This window comes from Podarcis gaigeae (assembly GCF_964106915.1).
Source record: "Podarcis gaigeae genome assembly, chromosome: 4".
NCBI classification, from domain to species: domain Eukaryota; kingdom Metazoa; phylum Chordata; class Lepidosauria; order Squamata; family Lacertidae; genus Podarcis; species Podarcis gaigeae.
Genome location: NC_139677.1, coordinates 104,076,249 through 104,088,928, shown reverse-complemented (window position 1 = coordinate 104,088,928; position 12,680 = coordinate 104,076,249). Strand labels below are relative to the sequence as shown.

General features: G+C 47.6%; 2 protein-coding genes across 2 annotated transcripts in view; one reads left to right on the top strand and one right to left on the bottom strand.

The window, feature by feature from the left end:
* The window catches only part of LOC310843682 (secreted frizzled-related protein 2-like), a 246,280-nt gene that overhangs the window by 144,120 nt on the left and 89,480 nt on the right, over positions 1-12,680 (top strand). The window lies entirely within an intron of this gene.
* The window catches only part of NUMA1 (nuclear mitotic apparatus protein 1), a 78,528-nt gene that overhangs the window by 19,604 nt on the left and 46,244 nt on the right, over positions 1-12,680 (bottom strand). Inside the window, 8 exon segments of the mRNA XM_083735818.1 lie at positions 2,203-2,328; positions 3,577-3,717; positions 5,030-5,147; positions 6,878-6,995; positions 8,659-8,816; positions 10,782-10,893; positions 12,041-12,125; positions 12,511-12,591. Of these exon segments, the coding sequence (XP_083591944.1) occupies positions 2,203-2,328; positions 3,577-3,717; positions 5,030-5,147; positions 6,878-6,995; positions 8,659-8,816; positions 10,782-10,893; positions 12,041-12,125; positions 12,511-12,591 (939 nt within the window).

Below are 12,680 nucleotides of genomic sequence, written 5' to 3'. Positions count from 1 at the left end.
AAGGAGAAAAGCTGCAGTTTGTACTCTGTCTGCAGGAAAAACACCCACTTGCTTTGCTGTTTGTTGTTTTGAAATAAAGTCTTTATTTAGTTTGGTTTTACACCAGTCTCAGTGTGTCACGGTCTCTGTCATCTGCCACCAGTGGAAAATCCCCCTCTAACATGTGGAAGAGGTGGGGGAGTCAAAAGGGGGGAAGACAGCCAGCAATCCTACCTGCCATTGCACTCACCCTGGGAGAGCATTCAGATGTGCAGGGCGACCTTGGGAGTGTACACTAAGTGTAGCCCTGTGCTTTTTATGGCCTTTAAAGGGTTGTTTTGACTGTTTGCGATGTTGGGTTTACATGCTATCCCCGGAAGTAACCTCCGCATTAAGTTGAGTTGAACATACCACTCCTCAGTGAGAATGAGGCTGTGCCTAGACAGAAGGCCATGATTTGTACTCATCAGCATTCAACACCACACTCAAGAGACGTCAGCTCTGCCTGTCTGAAGCAGAAGCCAGCCAAGGCAGAGGATCCAAACTGCCTGACTGTGTATGCCACAGGTCACTTCCCCCACTTCGTACCTTTAATGAATGTGGAGGCTGTTTTAAATTTGTTTGTTTGGCTTTTGTTTTGCTGCTGTTGTTTGTTTTTAAAGACAACAGAGCCTGACTAAAGCATTTGAAATGCCAGGGGCAGACTTACTTTATTTTATATACTGCCCTTCATCCAAAGATCTCAGGGTGGACCACAAGATACATGTACTGGCCAGTAAGGCAGGCTGAAGCTGTAGGGAGCGGAAAGAGTAGGCAAGTCCAGAGCTAAGGCAATACAGTGGACTGCAATACAGTGGACCAGGCTAACAATCAGTGGACCAAAACACCACCTAACAATATCTGGGAATACACAGAGAGACACAACTCCTACAACTGAAGGGACTTTTCAGGTTAGTTATAGTCCATTAACAACAGAAACTGAATCAAGTATTTTTACAATGGTCCAAGTTAACAGTGTTGTGGTTAGTTTGGACTGCTAGCAATAACGAAGGCAGACATTCCCTCAAGTCACACTCTTTTTTAGGGAAGTGTCTCTATAAATATACCCAATGTTAACATGTAAAAAGTCAAAGAAGCTATTGATGTTTTTTTGCATTAACAATAAAAAGCCACAAGTGCCTGCATTAACTCTGCAAAGAGTGGCCTGAACTGCCCAGATGTGGTTTTCCGTTACGCAGTTTCATGACTAAAACCACGAGCCTAACGTAGATGAGTCACTGGCCTGTGCCTCTGAGCAGAGCTGATGCAGAATCCCTTGGCAAATAGTTCCTGTGGGCACACTTAACGTAAGAAACTAGCTCTAAAGTCTAATTCAGAGGTGGGGAATCCCTGGTCCGTGAGGCCTTTTCCAGCCAGCCACACCCCTTTGCCACTCACCCAATGTCATATGCCACCAGGCCTGGGACAGGTAAAGCCACAGCTGGCAAGGAACCATGGGAAGCCAGGCACTCAAAGTGCCATCCAAAGTGTCCTGCACAGCTGGCATTTGGCAGTTTGAATCTGGCACCAAATGCCCGTCAGCTGAGTTTGGCTGTTTCATCCAGTCCATTGGGCAACATTAGTTACCCCACCTCTTATTCAACAAAAATATCTGTTCTGATGACATGGGACGAGCACGAATGTATATTTTAATCAAGACCATCCCTTTTTATAATTTCATAAGATTTATACACTGCTTGATTGTGGAAAAAACACACACCTTCAGAGTGACCAAAAAGAAAAAGACAAAACAAAATTATCACCAAGAAAAATTAGCAACAATGATTTTGGGGGCATTCAGAAAGTTAAAAGAACAATAGACTAAAAACAGATTAACATTTGCTTCAACTTTCTAAACATCCGGGTAGGCTTGTCTAAACAAAACTGTTTTTAGCGGGCACTGAAAAGGGTACAGTGAAGGTGCCTGCCTGACGTCAACAGGCAGGGAGATCCAAAGTGCAGGTGCTGCCACTCAAAAAGGTAAGAGAGTTCTTACAAATGCGGAAGGGGTGTTATGTGGCACCTGAAATATACACTCCTTTTTATACAACAATGCAGTTCAACTAGTTGGTGACACGGCGTTATCAAGGGTTTCACAGAGCGAGCCACCTGACTGCCCCGGCCCCCCGTGTGACAAGTGACATTTCTCTAATGGCATCCGTCTCACCAGGGCCCTGCTCCTACCTTCAGAATGTCACCCATGACCTCTCCTTTCTCTGGCAAGGAAGTGGTCTCCTTCAGCTTCGCCATCTGGTCCTCCAGCAAGGAGTACTTTCCCTGCATAATCTCCAGCTTCTCTTCCAAGCACCTCTGGAGAACAAGCACAAGTGGGGAATGGAATTGTGGAACCAGAGTTGGAAAGAACCATCCCATCAACCCAGTTGGTCCAACCCCCACCCCAACCAGCAACAGCCACCGCCACAGAAGACCGCATCACCTCTGACTGCTGGAGGTAGATGCACCTGCTCACACCTCTTCTGGTCCAGGGAGGCAAAGGACCATGGGCAATGAGCACACAGTGCCTCCTCCTTATCCATCTAGTGAACTTTTCCAGGGATCTACCCATGTGACTGTGTGGTGTCCAACAAGGAAAAAGCCACATTACTTACCTGCAACTCACTCCCCCCACCCTACACAAACCCGTTGCCCAAGACTGAGCCCAGGGATGACCTCCTCTCCATTAAGGGGGAGGGCTCCCTGCTTGTTAGAACTCCTGGCCAGGCTTTCATGAGTGAAATGTGTGACGAATAACAACTGAACAGCCACCACCATTACGGCACATACCCACAACCCCCTTAAATACCTCTTCTTGGGGGAGAGCCCAACAGAAGTGGCAGCCACAAGCAGCAACTATGTTTTGCGCATACTCAGAGCCCAGGAAGCATGACAGAAGCATCTGTTGAAAGGCAAATATCTCTGACCAGAAGCAGAGGCCCTGGGAACTCAATCCGTGGTTACAAATCCCTTTTCGGCACACTGTAGGATGTACAAATGGTGCACCTACTTCTTCATGCCATTCCTATTACGGGCTATAAAAGCTACTGCTGAAGGTACCAGAGCCAATCTAACCTGCTCCTTACTTTGCTGGCCTATTGCCTGGGAATAGGCCTATTTGCTTCCCTTGCCTGGGAAAGCCAAGACTGATCCCAACTATAAAAGCTGCTGCTGAAGTTGCCAGAGGCCAACTTACCTGCCAGTCCAGAGAAACACGCTGCTCAGGATGTCTAGAGGTAATCAGGGCAGGGGGCTGTTTAGGGGCTTTCGTTTTGGTGGTACATTGTTTTTGCTGTTTAATTTTTTTGTCTTTTTGTTGTTCAGCCTTCTTATGAATTAGAGGGGGGTTGTTTAATCTGATTATTTGTTAATGAGACATTTTCATTAACTTGTTTAAAAAATCCTGTATTTTGTAGCTTAGTGAAATTATGTATTTGTTAGCAGGCTGAAGCATCATTTACTGCAGAAAATCAATGACGGTGATGACCATATGGACAAGGAGAACAGACCTCCTGGCCTTACCCCCTGGGGGTGGAAGGGGGGTGTCTCTTCCCGCCCACTGACCTTCTCACTGAGGGCACTGCTCAGCTCCCTCTCAAGGCGGCTCCTCTGCTCCTCCCATTCCCTTAGAGCTGTGTTGTGCTCTTCCGAGAGCTCATTCATGGCTTCCTGAAGCTCCGTGTGAACGTGAGCAAATTCCCGCAGCTGTGTTGCAAAAACAGGGAAAGGATTTATTTGACACTTGCTGCCTTTGTATTTAGCATTGGTACAAACTCCCCTGCCCTGAAATTGTGGCAGACTGTGCAGAACAAACCCTCTACTGCAAGTGTGTAATGAAACATGAAGAAGGCAGCAGCAAAACGTGGCTGGCATTTGTTGGAGACAAGCAAATAACATTTCCTTCTCAATGAACTTCTAAGACAATTCATGTGTCACTTTAAACCACAGGAGGACACTGTCTAGCAACCTAGCCTGCACTTGCTTGTAAGTTTCTATAGGCTAACTCCACCCCTTAAAAGCTGACCAATTTTGTTGCTGTTTTCTCCCAGCTTGTTGAGACAGGATGCAAAATTTCATCTCTCGCAGATCCATTAATCCTATTAATAGTTCCTGCATCAATAAAGCCTCTGAACTCCAGAAATTAAGTTATTATTCCAATCTAATTTACCCAAGCTGTGCGGTCTGCTAACAGTATTAACGCTACTGGTGGAATACAGGTGGTTATAGCTCAGTCGGCCTTGTTGGGATTCCTCTGAGGTCCCTGTGTTCAATTCAAAGACAAGCATAAGCATTGCTAAGGGGCTTTGAATTGGGGGACCGAGGTTTTACGAAAGGGACCTCATAGCTCAGGGTGGAGTCCATCCTTTACATCCAGCATGTTGCAGGTCTAATCCCTGGCTAAGAGGGTCTCAGGTAATGGGGAAGAGACCTCTCTGTCTGCCTGAGGGTCCCAGGGAACCACAGCCAGTCAGAGCAGACAAGATGGACCAGTGGCCTGACTCTGTGTAAGGGAACCACAAGTTCCTCTAAGGCCTTCACATGGGGACTTGTGTAACCCGCTCTGCTGCTGTAGTTTTTACTTGCCTCTCTTTATTCTGATGCTGTGTTTTGTAATTATTATATGGTTTGTTTTATGTACTGTTTCTTGCTATTTGTATAGATGAAGGGCAGGATAGAAATATTTTTAATAAATAAACAAAATAACCACTTGAGTTTCAAGATTCCCTGTGGTCTTATGACACATGAGCTGAGAACAGGGCACATTTCTCCAGGGTGCCACCTCAATGCCTTTCTGCTCCAAGACCAAAACTCAACGAACCCTTTCCAGGTTCTCAAGGCGCAGAAAAGGAATCAAGGGTCACCCGAGTTTCAGGCAGAGGCAATACCTCAACCTTGCTTAGTTCCTTTCCAAAACAGAAGCCTGCAGGTCCAGTATAATTGTGCTTCTCCCCAGCCCCAACCCCACATTTGGAGACTAAAAGGCTGCTGCAGCAACAGAAAACATGTGCTCACGTACCTTGAAAGCAAGATCCCCATTCTCTTCTGAGAGCTGGTTGATTTTCCGGTCCATCTGGCCTTTTTCAGTTTTCAGGTCTTGGCACTGCTTCAGCGTCTCATGTAGTCGCATGAGGAGGCTGAGGGAGAAAGAGAGAGAAGCAGGCATGACAAGAAGCAAGAGTGGCTCCCTCCCTTGGCCTGGGCTCTGGAGCCAAGAGCACGGCAGCACCTCAGGGAACCTCTCCCAACACAGGGTGCGGATCACCTCCTTCCTTGGAGGTTTTTAAGCAGAAGCTGGGTGGTCATCTGTCATGGATGCTTCAGCTGAGATTCCTGCATTGCAGATTCTATGATCGTAGGAAGCAGGCAACACACAGGCGGGGCTTGAGCCTCCACTACAAGGCCGAGAGCTCTTTGGGTTGAAAGAAAGCCTGGTTGCCTGCCTTGCTCCACAGCTATTAAGGGTTGCTGCTGCTGTGACTTCTTGAGGGAGCTCCATGCTTAGAACAGCTCAGCTCCCTTTAAGTACTATGAAATCCAAAGTCCAATACAGTAGACTTTGAAAGATGCCACGCGCAAGGCTCTTTGGGGCTGACAAACCAGCATCCCTTAGTCAGGGCCCAAGTCAACTTCTGAAAAGGGGGTTTAGTCAAAGCAACAGCAGAGGGCCAACAAATCCTAGTTCAGGGTTTCCCAAACTTGGGTCTCCAGCTTTTGTTGGACTACAACTCCCATCATCCCTAGCTAGCAGAACAAGTCGTCAGGGATGATGGGAATTGTAGTCCAAAAACAGCCGGAGACCCAAGTTTGGGAAACCCTGCCCTAGACTGAGCACATCAGTTCCTCCTTACCATGGATCTCTAGGATATAATAGGGACCAAGATTCCACATCTTTCCCTTTCCAAGTGAATGATCAGGAGCTTGAGAGAGGGGAGAGCAAATGAGGGGAAAGAAGACATGCCTTCCTCCTCTCTCCCCACTGAATGTCAGCCACAAACAAGTCTGAAGGAGGGAGAGAATAATTCTCAGCTGTTTTAAAGAAGAATCAACTCCAAGCAGCTGAAGGCAAACATAAGCCAGGTGTGCCTAGGGAAGAGATTTGCAAATGACTCTCAGCTGTTTCTTAAATGGCACCCATGCGCCAGATACTATAGCACCACAGCAGTGGCACAGTCCCTAGAGCACTGACAGCATTTCCTCCCTCTCCTTTCTTTCAAGGAGCTGGTCTAGAGCAAATGCACATGGATCCTTTGAATTTTCTTGACAATAATGCTACGAAGCAGGTTAAGTCAGAGACAGCGACCGGCCCTGGGTCAGTGGGTGAGCTTCATAGCTGATAGAAAGGACAAGGTGGAGGGTAGACAAGATAAGCAAAGTGCTAGGAGGGTGGAGAGCAAATTGGTTGGAGCCTTTTAAGGCAAAGGCACCAGTCATGGCAAGGAAGGCACTACAGGCCGAAACAGCACACAAAAGATAGTGAAGGGCAGCAAAAACAAGTAAGATAATAAGACAAATAAGGATAATGAAAAGGGCAGGAGCTAAGGAGAGACCCTGGCTGCTTCGATTAAAGGTAGGAACAACTGAGGTGGACGGTGGGAACTGCCTAGTTCCCAAGGTGTCCTCACCACCTTTGACCAGCAGGTGAAGCCAGAGGCCAGCACTATTTTCTTACCCGGCAAAGTCTTCTTCAAAACAACCCAGCACCCCAGATCTGAGCCAGGAAAGTCCAGCAGAGCAAATCAGTATTATTTAGTAGGTTTCTATCCCACTTTTCGACTTAAGTCTTCAAAGTAGTGAGCAAGACACAAAATGAAGAGAACCAGAGGGGCTGCCCTAGTGGGACATTCCAGCCCGAGGGAGGAAGTACCTCTCGTTTTTTTCTCTGAGTTCCTCCATTTCCTTGGATTCCAGCTGATCTGCTGCTTGCTTCTCATGTAGGAGGGTCAGGCGGTCGATCCGCTGCTTCATCATCAGGATCCGCGTTTCTGAAGCAGGAGAGGAGAAGAGAGGGCACTGATTATTCAGAAACTAAAAGGCACGTGGTGGCTGTCCCCTGTGCAACAACCAGGCTGCTCTCCGAACAGACAAAGCAACTCTGGACGGGCTGTGTGTTGCTCTGCCTCCCAGCAACCCAACAACAGGGTTGCACAACAGACAGAGCAGCACAGGGAACAAAGACAAATGACAATAGCATCTGAACGCAGGATTAGGCAACTTGCTCACTTTGCAGAAATTTAATCTGACTGCAGAATTTGGAGGGAGGAGAGTGAGGGAGTTTGCGTCTGGCATGCGCCCTCTTTAACAGAAAGGAGAACTTGTGGGGCCAGTAAAGAGGTTTGCCAGATGGATCTACAGCTGATCACAATTAGGAGCAGGATTTTAAGTTCTAGTCCATGGAAAGTTCCATTAGGATCCTAACAGATCATCAAGTTCTTATCGAGATAATATTCCTTCTAGTTAGATTATTAAGTTATGCACTTGTGGGTACCAGACTTCCCTAAAACTCCTGGGTTCAATAGGGGTTGGGATTTAATCAAGGTAAATGTTAAAATAGAAGCCAGGCCAGTTTCCTGATGAGGTAGGCCAGGCATAGGTAAACTCCGGCCCTCCAGATGTTTGGGACTACAATTCTCATCATCCCTGACAGCTGGTCCTGGTAGCTAGGGATTATGGGAATTGTAGTCCCAAACATCTGTTTGGTTGGTTAGAAGACAGAGGGAGAGTTTAAAGTGGAGTCTTTAGGGTTGGCTGCAATCTGACCTAGCGATGAAAAATGGTTGCAGGCTGGCAAAGGCAGCAAGCTGGAGAGAGGGTGAGCGCACAGTGGTGAATTTGTTTGAATTCCAGGCTGCAGCTATGCAAACAAGGCCCTTTGTGGTGCTAGTGCTCTGAGTCCCTCCATCGCAGGTTCAGGTTGTATATATGCATAAACAAACCATATACAGTGGTGCCTCGCAAGACGAAATTAATCCGTTCCGTGAGGCTCTTCGTATAGCGGTTTTTTCGTCTTGCGAAGCAAGCCCATTGACAGCTTAGCGGATTAGCGGTTTATCAGCTTAGCGGATCAGCTGATAAGTGGCTTAGCTGCTTAGGAAAAGGGGGAAAAGGGGGGGGGGAACCGCAGGAACTCGCAAGACATTTTCGTCTTGCGAAGCAAGCCCATAGGGAAATTCGTTTTGCGAAGCGCCTCCAAAACGGAAAACCCTTTCGTCTAGCGGGTTTTCTGTCTTGCGGGGCACCACTGTATCCTAAAGACACCACAGTCTGAGCCATGCCTCATTTCCAAAAGGAAACATGAACCCTGGGTAAGTGGACCTGGAACCACTGGAATCTTTCCCGCTGAGATTGGGGTGGAGTGCAACAACTATTAATAATGTTTTTTTGTCCCAAGCTCCCTCTAGGAGCCCAGGGCAGCCATACAACATCAGTTAAAACAGCAGGAAAAAACCCACACCTACAGTCTCCAAGGAACCGCTAGCATTGCTTTTGCCGCCACACCCATCCCCGATGGTTCACTGCTACCACCCTCTTTTCCTGGTTCAGGAGCACTTTCATTGCTTCTTCCCACAAAAAGTGCTTGAGAAAAGGGCTCTGCTTGTCTCAGCACCCTGGCAGCAACCACTCCACTCCAGTGGCTGACCCCCTCACCTTTCTCATCAACGAGCTTTCGGCTCTCTGCCAGCTCGTGTTCCAGCTCATCCCGATTTTCTCTCTCGTCTTCCAGCAGCTTCTTCAGCTTCCTTATCTGAAACTGGGGTGAATGCATGATGTCACCCATAGGAGAGGCAGAGGAGCCAGGGAGCAACCTGCAAAGAAGTACCAGCCATCTGCATTTGAATTTTTATTTTTTACATGTGAAAGGCGCTTGCACAAAACGCTTGCTGAGCAAAATGTGGTTCATGTTATGACATCCAATAGGAAACAAGTATAAATGGTTAACCAGTCAGATTCTACAAGCACTATTAAAAATTCCACATTTTGCCAAGAAACATGACCCAGCCATCCCATTTATCTAGCTGACACACAAAGAGATGTGTTTTGCAATGTCCCCAAACATGCTGTGCTAACCTCACTCAGGCTACAGGGCAAGTAATATGGTCTTAGAAAGCCGTCCCTGCAATTGTAACAGGGAGGAGGGTCTAGAGCAAGACAACGCAGGCATCTCTTCCTAGCTTCTCTCTGCACAAGTTCAGCAAATACTAGCAATGGAGAGCCAGGGATACCACCATGCAAGCTGCAAAGAGGTTGAAGCAGAGTTCAAATCCTGGCTTATCCCATGCCACTCAGCCAATGAGAGCACGGCCAACGTCAGCAACACCCGCAGTTGTGTCACTGCAGACAGCAATGAGAGCTCAGCTGAACAAGGCCCTCTGTGAGATCACAAAGAGACTGCCAAGAATTGGACACGGTTCAGGCTCTACGACATGCACCACCTTCCATTAAGGCTGACGGCAGAACTCGCTCCCAATCAGGCTTCCAGAATTCTTCTGGCCCCACTTGGCAGGCAGTGTGAGGCAACGTCCTGTGTTCCTGAGTCAAACCCTGGTCCATCCAGCTCAGTACAGCCTACACTGACTGGCAGTGGCTCTCCAGGATTTCAGGCAGGGGTCTCACCTGGAGGTGCCTGTGAGGACTAATCCTGGCGCTTCCTCAATGCAAGCAGGCCCTCTACCATGGAGCTACTGCCCCTTCCCCTGAAGTACAACCTAACAACATTGCTTTTAAAAATTTTACTTGGAACTATTTAAAGGGCTGCAGTGAGAGCTGCTTAAAAGAACTGTCTCAGGGGAATGCACTGTATTTTCCTGAGTTTCCCTTCAAACTGTTCACCAGAAAAACACTGTGCGGAGTGGGGGAACCTAGATCTAATGAAAATGTTATTAAGTGATCTAAGGAACCATAGAGACCCAAGGTCTTGTGAAGTCTTACAGCTACTCAGCTGACTCTATAATCTAGATGATATTTGATATATTGTCATTCGCATACATTTTTATGTTATTATCTTCTATTTTTAGAAGTTTCCATTAAGTTGGCTTAAATGTAACCTCCTTCCTTGGGCATATCACTAGAAACATGAATTGAGCAGGCACGCATACGCTTTCCAAACTGACATTTAAGGTCTTTTAGCCCACCTGCACCCACAATGGGATTCACCAATTCTGTTTTTAGCAGACACACAGCTTGGCCACATGGGGGTGCTGTGGTGGAGGAAGAACTCTGTTCCCAGGCCTCACCCGGCTACCCCAGGAAGTCTCTTTACTCCAGCTCTTGACACCAGAGGTACAACATATTTTCACAACCCGGCCTATTCCTGCGACTGAATTTCCTTCAGCTGTTTTCAGTTCTGCGTCTTATTTTGTTATAACCCACCTAGAATCTGCTGGTGAAGGGCAGGCGATAATGCAATAATAATAATAATTATGGTATGGGGCTTCACTGCCTATACAGCTCCTTAGCATCTCTTCACCACCTCTTTATTCTCTCCCTGCCAGTTTCTGTGCAAACCACAAATTCCACACTTCCAAAGGCAACTCAGAATTCTACAAAAAATCAGATTCCACCTTCACAAGCTGAGGAAAAAGCCTCAAGTAACTTAGTTAGATCAAAAGCAGAGATCTGGTGTCTTCTTGGAACAGAATTTGGTTTCCCCAGGCAGGGGCCATATCAAATCCTGCAAGTGCCCTGAACGGAGGGTTTCCATCTGCCTGTGTGGCATCAGACTGCTGGAATCACAACCACGAATCCTGGGGAGCAACTCGTCAATAACTTACTTATTCAAGCCGGATGAAGAGGCGACCTTCTGCAGCTTCAAGAAGTGTACCTCTCGCCTTGGTGGGGTGGTCTCCTCGGAGCTGGTGCTGGAGATACTGGATGATTGTGGCACTGGAGGAAGAAGGAAGGTGTGCAGGATGTCAGAGCCAGCTTGGCAGCAGCAAAGAAAGAAGCAAAAGAGGCAAAACCTGAAGCCCAGGGTCCATTCACACCCCCCCATCCACCCCGTTTGGGTCAGCTGAAGAAGTTCAAGGAATGAACAATTCGGTTTATTAAGTGGACAGATCAACCAGCTTATAAAGAAAATGTTTCAGGTGGGGGTTTTTTTTAGCGGAGGAAGAAAAAAGCAAGCAAGAGGGGCTATGAGTGGCTTATAGAATCAGGAATACCAAATGGGAGATAGTATGTTCCCAAGGCATAAAGGGCCTTTCACTGACAGTAACAGCCAGCTAATCTAAAGGCAAACACAACACACAATCAAAGTGTCTTGTGAGGACAAGGAGAAACCCATTTTCCAGGATTCTCTGCAGTTTAGGGCCCCCATACAGAGGCTGCATAATGATGTTTACTCTGTATCCAACATGGAAAGTTTACAAGGCATAAAATCTTATTCTGACTCATTTGCATGCAGATATACAACTTGATTGAGGCTGGAGATGTGCATCACTGGCGTGCAGATGTTGCATGCCAATGGGCCAGAAGCAAGAAGAGGCTTTGTCTGCCAGACAGAGTACCTCCACAGGGAAGTGTTTTTCAGAAGCCGCCACATAAGGGCTGTCAGCTCTGGACAGCAGTATTCTGCATCAATGCAGTATTTCCGGCCCTTAAAGCTCCTGCTCACTCCGACCAATTTGCAAGAGCTCAGCCAGCATCGTTCCCTTTGACTCTCCCCACCTCTGTACATTCTGCCATGCTAATGCGTCCACCTGGCTCCTACTTGCTTTGAAAGAGCCTGTGGAAAAGCCAGGCAGTAGCTTTTGAACCAATGCCTTAACCTCACCAAGAACACTTGCACCTCAACAGATAGCTCACCAAATAATGCCACCCCCAACTAGTGACTCAGTGTTTATCCTCTTTAGACTCACTGTATAGGAACCTCTGCCCCCCTCCAGCTGCTCACTGCTGTTCCAACAAACCTGCAGTGTGGCAGCCATGAGATCAGACTGTGTGGCCTGATCTGGGTTGAGCCACTGAAGTCAGCAGGGCAACCTTGTGCCCCTGAAGGTATTTCAGTCCTGCATGCTCACCCGGCACTTACTTTTCTTTTGAAGGAAGGTCTCCAGATTCTCACCGAGGCAATCTTCATTGTACAACATGAAGTTCAGTGACTTAGCCATCTCCGCCTGAGGGAACAGGGAGGAGGAGGGGGAGGAGGAGGAGGAAGAGACAGGGCAGAATGAGCAACTGTGAACCCAAGAGCAGCCTTCATTGCTGGATGAAGCAAACGGCTCCTCTAGTTCAGCACACGGCTCTTCCCACAGTGGCCAACCAGATGTCCCCACTGGAGGAAATGTGCAGCCCTCCCTACTTGTGGTTCCCAGCCAAAGGCACGTCTGGTCACATGTAAAGCCAGAGGAAGCAAGCTTTCCCCTCTGCAGCTTGTGATTGGACTATCCTTTGTGGAATGTGACCCACCCCACAACCATCACCACAGACAGTTCTTCCTGGCTCCAAATGGCCACTTAGCTGATAAGGCATCTATAGCTGGAGGCAGAATGTTTGACTTACCTGGAGATCATACTCAACCGTGGTCCATTCTCTGGGAATCTTATCACTCATGGAGGCATAGTAAAACAGCAGCATGACCACCTGAACGACGGCAGAGACAGAGTGATTTAACATACATACAAAGAGAGCGCAAGACTGTGCATTTTGCCCGTCAGAAGATGCAAAGATAT